General features: G+C 37.6%; 1 protein-coding gene across 8 annotated transcripts in view; it reads right to left on the bottom strand.

Annotated features, from left to right (window-relative positions):
• Nucleotides 1-14,561, bottom strand: part of ZNF236 (zinc finger protein 236) — a 93,071-nt gene that overhangs the window by 49,123 nt on the left and 29,387 nt on the right. For 7 of the 8 annotated variants that reach the window (XR_008820668.1, XM_056331026.1, XM_056331029.1 and 4 more), the window contains exons 8-12: nt 13,484-13,555; nt 6,958-7,161; nt 5,164-5,392; nt 3,159-3,431; nt 830-1,033 (exon numbers count right to left, since the gene is read on the bottom strand). Coding sequence is in view for 7 of the 8 variants with exons in the window: in XM_056331026.1 (XP_056187001.1) it covers nt 830-1,033; nt 3,159-3,431; nt 5,164-5,392; nt 6,958-7,161; nt 13,484-13,555 (982 nt within the window). In the remaining variant the exon portion in view is untranslated. The remainder of the gene's footprint in view (nt 1-829; nt 1,034-3,158; nt 3,432-5,163; nt 5,393-6,957; nt 7,162-13,483; nt 13,556-14,561) is intronic. The other variant, XM_056331028.1, reaches the window with a different exon arrangement.

Below are 14,561 nucleotides of genomic sequence, written 5' to 3'. Positions count from 1 at the left end.
ACCAAAATAACACCTGCATACAGTAATTTTTGGAAGCAGTGAAAGCAAAAGGGTTTTTAAAGTATGATAAAGATTTTATCATTAGAAGTTAAAGATACTACCAATATAAGATTCTGCTATGTAAAGTTGACTCCGCAACAGACAAGGCAGGGGGGGTTAGCAGGCTGGTGGTGAGTCAAACAGGGAAGAGTAAATGCCTTGCCCACTACATTGACAACAATATATATTTTCTTGATTGAGCTATAACAGAAACTGACCTTCTTTGAAAAGGTGGTTTTATGTAATACTGTAACCATTATTCTACAACGAATTAAAATAACTGTATGAATTCTCTATAGCATGTTCCAGAATTATTCTGCCCTTTTTTGAAATATTACCACTAATAATTACCACTAATCCAGTTGAGGTCACAATTATAAGAAATACACTAAAACTATACAACATACCAACACATTAATGTATGTAATTTTAACAAACAGGATTATCTTAAGAAGAATCTAGGTCATAAACTGTCTGTCATTTTTTCTATACCCACAGTCTAACAATATTTAAATTATACTCCTCTCCTAATGCAATGTGAAAATGCACACACTTTTTTCTGGTAAGGATTATGCAACTTCTCTGTAAATAAAAATATTCTTCTTAACTAATTCTAGTGCAAGCAAACTATAAAGTATGGCACTTTTCTGAAGTCTGATTATTTCTGATGACTTATTTCAAAGTGCATCTTTCTGAGTAAACTCTGAACATGTTTGCCTAATTAAACTGTGACCTCTATTTTCTAGTGAAATCCAAATTTCAAGAAAGTTTGGATTTACTTGCTCTTTACCTAGATCAGTTATGAGTATGGGCTCTTGCAAAGGGATGTCTGGTACTGGAACAGTCGTCTTTCCTACTCGAACTTTTGCAGGTTTACGTTGATGTCGCAGCTTTCTTAGTTCGGTATGTTTAAAATGGGAAGCAATATGAGTTTTCCGGTGGCCTGATGTTCTAAACTTTTTGTCACAGTGAGGACAAGCAAAAGGCCTAACACCTGCAAAAGATTAAAAAAAAAAATTAGTTTGTGATTTTATTTCCACCACTCTAAAAATGTAGCTTTGAAATACAGATTCTCTTTTCTGCATTTTCTCTGTTTTCTATCAGTGTTCACTATTAAATAGGTTTTCAAGAGATCCATAAAATCACATCAAAAGTAAATACGAAATTGCTGAACTACTAACTGGCTGCAGCATTTATCACTTCAAGCAAGCTCGTTATCGGGAAACTGGATGATGCAAAATTTCAAAGGGTTCCAGAAGCTACCCTAAGAATTGCAGATAGTGGGTCAAGTGTCCTTCCAAAACAAACTGTTAAAAAATTGTGAGAAAAAAGAATGAGCAAACACACAGAAAAATTATATCTAATAGGATAAAGAAGAGGAACAGTGATGTGACAAAGTTTAAAGAAATTCCAGGTTGGTGTCTGAAAATGTCAGCGCTGTTTGATGGCAGTCAAAAAAGCACACCAACAGGAATTAATCAAGAAAGACATTTGCAATGCAAAATCTGGTAGAAAATCTCTCATTGGAATGGATACCAGAGATCTTGGTAAATTACAAAGGCAAACAGAGCTGGTGAACTTTCAGCTTTTGCTCAAGGGGAAATCTTGGATTTAGAAGGCTAGGAAACATGACTGGGTATCATCAAGAAAGCTCTATAAAAATTGTAGGTAGAAAAAACGCACAGGAAATAAGAATGAACCATGCTTCACAATACAGTAACTTAAACATCATATGAAACCACCAAGCAGAATCAACAGAAAGTACTTTACTCAACATGTAGCTCAACATTTGGATTCATTAGTTAGGTTGTTATAGTACTAAGTTCATATGGGTTCAGTATCAATTTGTTTGCTAAGTGCGGAGGTACAGCCTGCTTCATAAAGCCCTCAACCCAAAGATTACTGGAAGCTAGCTGTACACTGCTAAACAGCATTAATGCAGGCTTCCCCTTTTCCACACACGGCCATCACAGATGGCATATGGGGGCTAGATGAACCTCTAACCTGACCCAGTAAGCCTAACCTGCTAAAGAGAGGAAGAAAACACATCAGACAGGAAAAACAGGCGTGCTGAACAATGGCTAAATACATGCTGGAGTTCCACGAACACTGGACTACCTATTTTTCAAGCCACCTAGTGCTTTTGCAACTTTGAACAAGTCTGACTTCTTTATAAATAAAGGTTGACTTTAAAGTAACAGCAAAAATACTGCTTTACAAGTTTACAGAAAAGAAAGTTAAAAACTTTCTGCAGATGAATCCAACATCGATATTTCATGGATTAAAGTCATCTGACTATAAAACATATTGAACACCCAACACACATAGCAGCTAATGAATGATACTTTTGCATAATGTAAATACAGAAACAGGAGTGAAATGAAAGAACAGCACATTTTTACAAGCTTATCTTGCTGAAAATTTACTTACCTGCAAAGAACAAAGAAAGAAAAGAAAAGAAAAGTGGAAAACAACCAGGTAGTCCACCAAGAGTAGAAAATTAATTTTTCTCTATACAGAGGATAGAAGTTCAGCCACAGAAAAACAGGTATTGAAGACATCACATATGATGTGAACAAGGACCATAAGAACAGAGGAGTTTTAGGATATGCAGTGTAAGATATTGAAAGCAGGTAAGTTGGTGAAAACACGAAGTACACGTTACTGCTGAAGATAAAATGGGAAGTAACGAAATAGTCCTGAGTGATACAGTGAAATTATCAAAAACTGTGTGGAATGGGAGGGCAGCAAAGATGCAGAATAATTACAAAAGGTAACTGGGGATAAGTAAAATCAGAACTCAAATTCTAAGAGCATGAGTCTTTAGAAAGCACAATTAAATACATTCACAATAGCGGTATTAAAAAGGAGCGACAGCTGACTCATCAGCAGAAAATTAAATGTCCATATTTTTTCTAAGAGCCCCAAGTTTCAAAGCCATGAAATGCTAAAACAAAAATATAAAAGTTCATCATGTAAGACACTAAAAACAGTTCATTCTTTAATAGATGTCAATGACATGATAGACATCTCTACAATTTAAGTGCTTCACATTGTCGTTTTTCATCCAAGGTCTCATCCACATCCTAGAAAATACAACAGCAGTTTTGAGGCCTTACCTGTATGTAGACGAATGTGAACTTTTAAACTCCCTGAGGTGGAAAAGCATTTCATACAAAATTGGCACTTGAAAGCTTTAATGCCAGTATGTGTTTTTATGTGTGCTGTCAGAGTACTCTTAACAGCAAAGGCGCGGAAACACTGGGGACACTTGAATGGCTTCTCATGAGTATGAATGCGAATGTGACGCACTAGATCACTTGGTTTTTTAAATTCTTTAGAGCAATACGGACAAACATGCCACCTTATTCCATTTTCTTCACGTACAGAACCTAAAATAAAGAACATCAAAATGAATATGTCACAAAAACATTTTGCAAAATAGATGCCATTACAACGCATTTTTGTGAACAATTAACTTCTCTACCAGATACTGTCTACTTCACAAAAACAATGATGGGCTGGAATGAGAAAAACAAAACCCAAGAGAATCCTGTTGAAATTCAAACATTTTTATGCTACTGAAAATGAAGAAGATAAAAAAAAACCCCTTAAAAATGTCTGACTACAGAGAACAGAACAAATGCAATGTGCACACCACTTAGAAATACGGAATGTAGTTTTAATGCAATATAATATACCAGGTAACTTATAAATACCATTTCTAACACAAAAGTACACAACAATTAATATAACTCCTCAACCATAACCACACCAAACTATTTCAAGCACTAAAGAGTTATCTAACTGGAAGAGATATTTTATATGGCACTCTCTTCTGCAAATTCAGACAAATTAGACTTTATAAATTTTTAAAGGAGTAAAAACTCCATAAGAAGTCTGAAAGATTTACAATTTAAGGCCACTTTTTCACAAAAGTTGTTTTATGATCCAAGAACCCTAAGCTCTGTCCTAAAGCAACAGCATAGCTTTTCTCAACAAAAATGGCAAAAGAATCTTCTAAATCCTACTGGGTTTTTAATTCATATAAGTTGTTCAATCAGATATTTGCTCATTTACATCTGTTCATGCAGTGGTTTTCTTCTGTAAACCACATCAACAAAACTGATTTTATCAAAAAATAAAGGCGGCTGTGTTTGACTGTACAGCAGTAAACTTTTATTTTTATTTGCAGAGTTAAAAATGTTGTTACTGTTACACACCAGGAACAAAATAGTTATTAGTACCAGAGCTAAGAATTAATGCTGATTTTTAGTAGAGTTATGCTGGACAAGATGAGTTTTCAACTTTAATCAATTTCTACACCCCTTGCAAAGGAAAAAGCAATATCAATGTATCTATGAAGATACTACAGCCAGAGCTCAATGACTGCTTATTATAGCACTGTCTCCACCAGGCCAGCCATTAAAGTATGATGGCTATACTTGGAACAAACCACTTCTAACAACCTTCAAGCTTGAGCTACCTTAACACTAAAGTTGCATTTAAGCACACAGAGACAAAATCCAGGCTTGCATACGCACAATACAGTATGGAGGTGGAACGTTAACATGTATTTATGGTGACAATATCACATCAGTAGTGTGATTCCAGAGGTGCCACGAAGTATCATCGACAATGCCAACCTTCATCCTTCCTTACACGGCCTAGATCAGTGAAGATCTGCATGAGGCAGCAGTACTGCACTTCTGCCTCTGCGAGGCCTCACTTCCAAAGACAAAGAGCAGTGCTTGCGAGAACTCTGCTCTGGGACACACTGTGAAAACTCAGTCCTTCTCAGAGAAGGATGATTGGAAAAAAAGGAAAAAAAGATTCACATTCTTTCTGTTTAGTCCTCTTCCAAAAACTCCACTGATCTAAACTCAGAAGATTTAACAGTGTAATTTCACTTAATGCCATTCCAACATGTTTTTGTATCAGTATAAGGAAAGTTAAAAATACTACTAATCATAACTTATACACATGCTGTGTTTTAGACAAGAGTAAATTAAGTTCATAACTAGTACACAATACATTTTGGATATCCCTTTGTAAAGCCATCAACACACTCATAAATACTACAGTCCTTAAAGCACAAAATGTAGCAAGCAGTGGCCACATTACCAGGTAAAAACGATGATTTTTTCTTAATAACCTTTTTTTCTTTTTTATCCAGTTTATCTGTACTCTCTTGCTCTTTATCTTGTTCTGTATTATTAGAATCAGCTTGATTATTTGAGTGAGTCTGGATGTCTGGGTTCTGATCCTGGGCTCCAGGAGTCTTAGTCTGGCTGCAGTCAGTAGAATGTGCAGAGACGGGAATGGAAGACAACCCACTGTTCTCTAAAGCTTGCTAAAAGAGAATGAAAAACTTACAGATTACAAAAGAAACATTCCACAGTTTACCCAACTTTTCTCAAACAACTATTTAAAACATATCATGCAAATATAATTAAAGGAATTATATGTCTCACCCTCCCAGAATTCCAGCTGGATTTCAAACTTCCAAACACATTCTTACACAACACCGAGTTCTGATTGTCTGTGAGATTTTAAGTTGCATTTCTTGCACTAATACATGTGCCAACAGCTACCTTTCAGAAAAGCGTCAATTATTTCTACAGAATCATTTGCCAGGAATATATAGCCACCTCTTACGACTACTACATGAGAGAATATATCGCCACAAAGTCACATTTGAAGCCCATCAGCTTCTGGAAAAGCCATAGATGGTATAAAGAAAAATGAAGGACGTTAAACCAAAGAAAGGCTTGGAAGAGCTCAAAAGCCTCTGTAACAAATCACCAATAACCACCTGACTGAAACAAGAGCTATGCACCCTTTTTCATGTACACCCAGAAGGGACTGGAGTGCAGGCACCTTTATGGATACTATTGTGCCCAAAAAGGTTCTGGATCAAGGACTTCAAACACACATTTCAGTAGGAATGTGTAGATATTTGATTGCTCAGAAGAAAACTCCGTTCTGTTTAGTTTGTACAACAATAAGATTAGTGATTAAATGCTCATACAGTAACTTAAGAACCAACCCACTTTTTTTTAAATAGCTATCAAGATAATAGTAGTATTTCATGTTGTAATTTGCTGCAACTACACATCACCTTCCAGACGTCAGAGAACTCATCACAGATAACATGGTAAACCTGCACATAGCTACAAGTAACATCTGAAGTCCTCCAAAAGGAAATGGAAATGGTACTCAAAAAACTAGATATGAAAAAAATAGCTTAAAGGTTAGCAGGCTACCGTCAGTAGTAAAGAATAATATTCTCTGCCCTGTTCCATCCTGTTTATGCCTTTATGCAGTGGAGGCTACAGAACAAGCATAGAAAGTTGAATTACTGCCCTGCATATCTTCTGCTACATTGCATCTCCTACTGCCAGTATCAAGGACAGAATAATGGGTTAGAAAAAGCATTGGTCAACCTAGGAAGGAATTTTCTTGCACAGCTGGGAAATACTCAAATAGCCCTTTTTAATCAGAACAGGATAAAGGCCCCATATACATTCTTATTTTTTAACCAGATAGAAGCATTTTTCCCCTCTTAAATGTCATCAAGTTTTAAGCATGGCATAACTTTAGGACATGTGACAAGCTCCATCTTAGGCAACAGGAAAATAAGCCAAAGTTATCCATAAAATGTCCAGGTATACATCTGTACACTTAAAGCTTTCTTCTAGGTCATATAATCAATATTTATAATCTTGCTTTTGTAATATTATACAGAAAAGATACTTGGTCAGGTGATTAAAGAATTCTTTCTTGACTGATAAATCACTTAGAAATGCAGAAGAAATGCTATCATTGAAAATATCAAGAACAAATAAACAAGACAGAACAAAATAAAAGCAAGAAAGATACCACTGAAATGTAGTTATTCTAACACAGAGCTCTTACCTGCAAAATATCTCTATTGATTCCCACTGCAATGTTGAGTTGTTGACCAGGTTGTTGAGGCTGGTTATTTTCTACAGGACCTGGTTCTGATAATTCAAGAAGCTGCTGGATGACATCAGTTACAGCCTGCTGACCCTGATGAGCAGCAGCTGAGGACACCTGGTTTTCTGTCTGTTGAAGAAGTGGAGACCGAAAATGTGTGGCCTGAAATATATAGCAGTACATTTGTAAAGGAAGATGAAAAGTATGTATGAACTCACCTGTTCGGCTCCCTTATCTGAAAGGTGTTAACTGTCTACCACAAGGATGTCCACTTGTTTAAGACATAAAGATTATACAGAGCTGTCATTCAAGACCTGCTCATTCCACTAAGGAGTTGTTTCTGTATATCCCTTTTCTGGAGTTCTAAGCTGTGAAAACTGTTAAGCTTGCAGCTTGAATTAAGTTTATTTTAACTACTGAACCTTCAACCAGTTTACAAAACACAGGATCAATTACTGAATTCCGCATGCAGAGGCTACAAGAAAAGTAATTCCAAACCAAATAAACAGCACTAACATGGTCATCTTTTTGAAGTTCACATTTAACAAATGCAAGTCCTTTGGAAAAATAAGCTTTTATTAGCTGAGATTTTTTTGCATGAAATTGTGTTGTTACATCAAAACCTTTCAGAAACAAACTACTAACTTCTCCCCTTCAACTTCAAATATTCTGTATCTCTTAGCTTTAAAATAATTTCCTTATACTTTACAAATTTAAATACCCACGGAGCTCTGCCAACATATGAAAAAAACCTTAAAGTCTAAAAGTCAAACCTCTATCTTTGATTTGATAATTCTATCTTAGGCTACCTTAAAAACAAATATGAAGAAAAAAGTGATAAAAAGCCTTGGAATTTTTTTTAAATCAGAAATAAAGATCAAATAAGTATACCATTACTGAAATCACTGCTTGCATTCACTTACTTCACTGCAGAAGAGAAATATATATTTATATAATAGCTAGCCCCATAATTCTGTTTTGTAGAACACAATGGATACTTGCTTCTAATGTTCACTGCTGTTCTCTAAAAGTAATCACTTCCAGGTATATATGTGCACTCACACAAACACACACACACATATATATATATAAAATGCTATCTTCTTTCAGATCATTTTTAACAAAGAATAATCTTAGGCTTCACATTTGTAATATTTCTCCCAATCTGAAAAATCCTCTGAGATTTTCTTTATACTGACACACTACACCGGACAGTTAAAATGACACTGTCACCATATTCAAGGATGGTTACAAAAAAACATATTAAGAAAAATTGTCTTGACTCAAGTTATGTCGTGCAAATGTGATGAAGTGTTCTTAATGCTGTCTCATGAGATTATATAAAACAAACCCTTACTTCATTTCTCCGACATGCCTGTGAGAACAGCACTTGCTATTTTGCCAATTTAACCATTAGTTTGTCTTTTTTCACCTCACCAGTGGGACAGATGGAAAGACTCCATCCCTTCAGATTCCAATTCAGCAAAAGTGCTATAAACATTTCAGTACGTATTTTACAAAATAAAACACACTATATGCCATCTTCATTGCAATAAATAGGAATTGAAGCAAAGCATGTAGCAGCTCTTTATAGGGTTCATTCATTTTCTTGGAATGGAATGCAGAGAACTCTTCAGTAAAGCAGGAAGCCTACACTAAAAGGCTATAAAATTCTCCCAGGCTTTACAAAGAGAAAGAAAAGAATTGTTAATGAAGGAACTGCTCAGTATCATTGACATGAAAATTACAGTAGTACATGTAATTAGCCAGTGTGTTCACATATTATACTGCAGTTTACATACAGTCTCATGGAGCTTATCTTTTTTGAAAAAGAATATAAACATACGCACATTTGTTACCATTACTATAAAGATACCCTTTTCATTATAAAAAATTTCAGATTTTAAAAATAGCATGGAGAATGAAGCATTTTACTACCTCATAATTCCACATTTGTTCAGTTAGAATAGCGGACCTTGTAATCACCCTTAGTCTGTCTGATCTGCTGTTTAACACAGGCTGCGTGACTGCTCTGAATGAATTACTCCTTCAATTAAAATAACTGTACAGAAATTAGAGCAGTTCTTTAAATCAAGTAATTTATTGTGGTAACTTTTTCTGTTGCCATCCAACTTCAACAAGCTGCCACAACAGTAAATTATCCACACTAAAATTCCATACTTTATTTCAAAGTGTGAATTCGTCTGGCTTCAACCCTCAGAACTTTTCTTTTCTATTAGAGAGATTACAGATTTTTCCCTTTTCTTCAAAACAGCAGATCAAGTCATCCTTCAGTATTTTATTTGACGGGCAAAAATAGGAAATGCACCTTGAATCTCTTCAATAATAAAACACATCATATAATACATCAGGAATTCTGATGGCTCCGATTCCTCCTATATCTTTGAACACAAGTTCATGAATAGTGAACACTATAAACAGCCAAATGACAAAAGCAAAAATTGCCAGAATGAAATACACAGGACATAAAACGTTTTTGTTTCTATGCAGTTTCTTTTCTAAATAAAAAGACCAATACTAGTCTTTCCAGGCAAGGAAAACCTAACTTTCAGCTGATGTATCTATTATTACCTCTTTCATGCCTATTTATAAGGGGAATTCAAAATCCTTGAGAACTCCTGTGCTGTGAATGTGGCCTACTTTTCCTGTTTTTCTGTATGTGATTTTATTCTTAGCTATATTAGGAAATAAATTGCTTGTTGCACCCAGCTCACCAAGAAATCCAGATCACTCTGTATCAGTGATTTGTCCTCTTTATAAATTACCTCAATCTTTGTATCACTTTGATCAGTGATGATTTTTTATTTTCTTCCAGGTCATTGATAAAGCATTAAGTCAAGATTTAATCCCCCAGGGACCCCATCAGAAACACAGTCACGACAGTGATTCCCCAAGTCCCTCTTTTACAAGTTCTCTCAGTTTTACTCATGGTGCCTCACAATTTTAGTACACCATTCTATGTGAAAATATAAAACAACCATACTTTTTATCACCTCCATTACAAGGGGGAAAACGAAGAACCATTAAAGATGCAACTAGCTCTACTAAACATTAAACATAAATATCTGAACATTTATCCTAGTTCAACAGATGACAGCAACTGCACGTCAAGAAGCAGGCTGTGCATCTGCAGGCACAGAAACAAGCAGACAGTGTATCAAGGGAAGAATATCTGAAAACATGTAAAAAAGTTGCTGATGATTCACTTTAGCATTGAGGTTTGTCTGCATTAGCTTTGAGGTGATGCCACGCACTCCTTTTCCACAGGATTCCCACACCTCTTACAGTATAGTTACTACTGTAAAAAGAGGAGGTACTCTAGCAAGCAGAAGGAGGTTTCTGCTCTAACTGCTAGACTAGAAAGCCAGGCTTCTCCTTGCTTCATTTCCTAAATCCACCACATGGAGACTGAAGTTGACATTGTAAAGGTTCACACTTAAACTGCTTGGCGGCTCAGCAGTTACTAAGTCATTCTCTGGAAAAGAAACAAGTTTGAAGATGCTAAGACTAAGGATGGAACTGGACCATTTTTATCACTTGGTAAGCAAGAGCACCAGCCAATTCCGGGAGAAGGAGGCAATGGGATCCATTGCTCTGAACTGGCACCTCCCACTAAGGAAAAAAAAACATGGCACTCTGCATCAAGTACAGGGAACCACACGATATGACATCCTGACACAGGAGCCTAATTTCAACATTCAGATTCAATGAAAAAAGACAAAAACATCCTCTTGACTCTTAAGAAGGCGGCACACCATCAGTTTCTCTCTGGAAGTTTATTTGCTGGAGAGCTTTTGAATACAAACCACCCTACATGAAACAAAGTCAATTTACAGGAGAGTAGGGGTAGAGAAATGGGGGAGACGCTATGCAAGACTTGAACTTTAATATCTTTTTTTTTTTTAAGTGACTTCTACAATACCAATATGAATAGACAGACTACATTCTAGGCAATTTTCACATTCCTTTTCTGGAAAATAAATCTGGCATAACTATATGCAGACTGTAATTTTGTAAAATTTCAGTATTTAGGAATATCACAGAGCATAATCATAGAACGATTTAGGTTGGAAAAGACCTGTGAGGTCATCAAGTCCAACTGTTAACCAGGACTGCCAAGTCCATCACTAAACCATGTCACCAAGCACCACATCTACACGACTTACTTAAATGCCTCCAGGGGTGGTGATTCCAGCACCACCTCCCCGGGCAGCCTGTTCCAATGCTTGATCACCCTTTTGGTGAAGGAATTTTTCCTAATACCCAATCTAAACCTCCCCTGGTTTCCTCTTGTCCTGTTGCTTGTTACCTGGGAGAAGAGACTGACACCCACCCCTCTACACCCTCCTTTCAGGCAGTTGTAGAGAGCAATAAGGCCTCCCCTAAGCCTCCAGGCTGAACAACCTCGGTTCCCTCAGCTGCTCCATCCAAGACGTGTGCTCCAGACCCTTCACCAGCTTCGCTGCCCTTCTCTGGACACGCTCCAGCACCCCAATGTCCCTCTTGCAGTGAGGGGCCCAGAACTAAACATGGGATTCGAGGTGGGGCCTCACCAGTGCCCAGTACAGGGGGTTGACCACTTCCCTTGTCCTGCTGGCCACACTGCTTCAGATACCGGCCAGGATGCTGTTGGCCTTCTTGGCCCCCTGGGCACACTGCTGGCTCGTGTTCAGCCAGCTGTCCACCCCCACCCCCAGGTCCTTTCCCCCCAGGCAGCTTTCCAGCCACCCTTCCCCAAGCCTGTAGCGTTGCATGGGGTTGTTGTGACGCAGGTGCAGGACCCGGCATTTCTCCTTGTTGAACCTCACACAACTGGCCTTGGCCCATCGGTCCAGCCTGTCCAGACCCCTCTGCAGTGCCTCCTACCCTCAAACAGATCAGCACTCCCTCCCCGACTTGGTGTCACCTGCAAACTTACTGAGAGTGCGCTCGATCCCCTCATCCAGATCGTTGATGAAGACATTAAACAGAGCTGGACCCAGTACTGCACCCTGGGGAACACCACTAGTGACTGGCCACCAGCCAGAGGTAACCCCATTTGCTGCCACTCTTTGGACTCAGCCAGCCAGATTTTCATCCAGCGTAGAGTACACCCATTCAAGCCATTAGCAGCCAGTTTCTCCAGGAGAATGCTGTGGGAGACTGTCAAAATCGTTACTAAGGTGCAGGCCAACAACATCCACAGCCTTTCCCTCATCCACCAGGCCGGTCACCTTGGCATAGAAGGAGATCAGGTCAGTCAAGCAGGACCTGCCTTTCGTAACTCCATGCTGGCTGAGCCTGATCCCCAGGCTGTCCTGCACATGCCACGTGATGACACTCAGGATAATCTGCTTCATAATGTTCCCTAGCATATGTAATATGGTACATTTAATCCAGTATATTTTCAATGAAGTGTATCCTAATGGATGATGATGTTCTTTTTAGGCCTGTGCTTTCACACACAGAGCCTCCCTAAAAACCAGGCATCACTTCTGATACCAGTCTTTACCAAAGAAAATAGTTTCAATTGGTTAAAAAGAAAATGAAACATTACTTTAAATAAACTACTTTTGAAGAACAGCCATTTTTAATATTCTGTAAAGTCTTGCAAGAAACACAGTATAACTATTTATCTAATACAGCAAATATTAGTAATCAATTAGTTCATATAGTTCTGCTCTAAGTTAACTGGTCTTGGAACACTGAATTCACACTACAAGATAAAAAGAAAAGTGGACAGACTGGTTATGGTGACTTCAAAGCAATACTGCCACATTTCCTAGTCCTTGGTTTTGTGGATTCTAGTACACAAAACTATGATCAGTGGCTGAAGTTGGAAAGGGGAGGACTTAAGTCAAATTATTCTGTCACTAAGACACCGTGCTGCAACCTACTGCTGACAAACAATATGCTACATGGTCGCAACAAAACATGCTACTACTCTCACTGTGACTCGCACATGAATCAACGCTGCTTGCTACTGGGTTCCAGAAAGCTAGCCCTGCATCATCCTTCTCCAGCTCCACGGGCCTTTCCTGAGTTCCATGGGTCCACTGCTGCCTCAATTCCAACCAGCTCAACCAAAATGAACACAGGTCTCTCCCTCCCCACCCAAACCACGGTATCCCTGTGAAGTCAGACAGGCAGGATAACCCAGTATTTTTAAGAGTCCTTACTGTCCCCTGGTCTTTTTATACACAAGAGTATTTGTCTCCATTTTGAGGAACTAATGAACAGAATTACATGCAAAATCATGCGCATATAACACAGGAGGGAATATATAATCCATTCAAGACCTGTTCTGTTTCTAAATAAGTTTCTTCATTCACCAAGAAGCTTGCCTTCACGTATTAGTTGAACAACTTATCACAGAGGACCATTGCATACCCTTTTTCATCAGTTCAATGAAAGTTTACAACACTGTAAAGTTTCTCCCACTTTCAGCCTTGACACAAAGATATGACAGAAACTCTAGACTTACATTCTTCCACTTGTTATCAACAGGTTGCAAAAGATTAGCAGGGGATGTTGTTAAAGGCTGCGTGACAGAGTCCTACAAAGAAATGAAAAGGAAGTACTTTAAGCCTTTGTACAAAAAGAAGAAAAACATTGCTAATATCACACAGAAAGGTAGCACTGTTCATTTTCCCACAATATGGAGACTAGGAAATGAGCCCGTGGGAGAGATACAAATGTACACTGAATCAGTAACATTGCTTCATAGCTTATCTATGTTGAAATAACACAAGTTACAGAAACCAACAACTTGGTTATAAGCACTGATTCAGCAAAAGACAAATAACAGCCTTACAGTAAGCATATTTTACGAGATGTACTCATGTATCACACTACTATTCGGCAGCACAGCACTTCAGGAAACTTCAGCTTTTGGAACATGTATTTGTTAAGGACATAATCATTGTTCATCCCCAGGTAATAACGAGGGATGACAGAGACTGATCATAAACTTCAGAACAGAATTATTATACTGGTCATTTGTTGTTAAAGCAGCTATGCAAGTTTTGAGCAGAGTGAACAAGTTGGTACTAATCTAGGAATGCTAGTGCTGATCTAAGAACGTGGCATCTTTCTATAGCAATAAAAAAAATAATCATTATGTATCTGCAGTTTCAGATATAAAAATAAAAAAGCATAACACTTAGTATGAAATTGACTTGTCAGTTTTCTTTGTTCTTCCTTGTTAAAATTCTAGGCATCTGTTTTTAGAAAAAAAAAATTCTCCCATTTTGCTTATATATTGTATGGAGGTATTTACTTTTCCCCACTTTCATGCAAGCAGAGAAGTATGCATCATGCAGCAAAGATAATACCAGCACACTGCTGTATGCAATGTAAATGCAAAATACCTAAGCAAACCAAAACAAGAAAAAACAGAGCTGGCCAGAGAAAGCAAACATGAGGTAGTACAAAGGAATTCTTTTCCATCCTGCTTTTAAGATTAGGCTTGTGAATGTAGAAATGTACAAAACCAGAGATTATATGTACTTGCAAGCAAACAGGACACAATAGTCTTTTTTTTAAAAAAAATTAATTAACCT

This window comes from Falco biarmicus, chromosome 3 (genome assembly GCF_023638135.1).
Source record: "Falco biarmicus isolate bFalBia1 chromosome 3, bFalBia1.pri, whole genome shotgun sequence".
Classification (NCBI taxonomy): Eukaryota; Metazoa; Chordata; class Aves; order Falconiformes; family Falconidae; genus Falco; species Falco biarmicus.
This window is presented reverse-complemented; position numbering and strand designations above follow the sequence as displayed.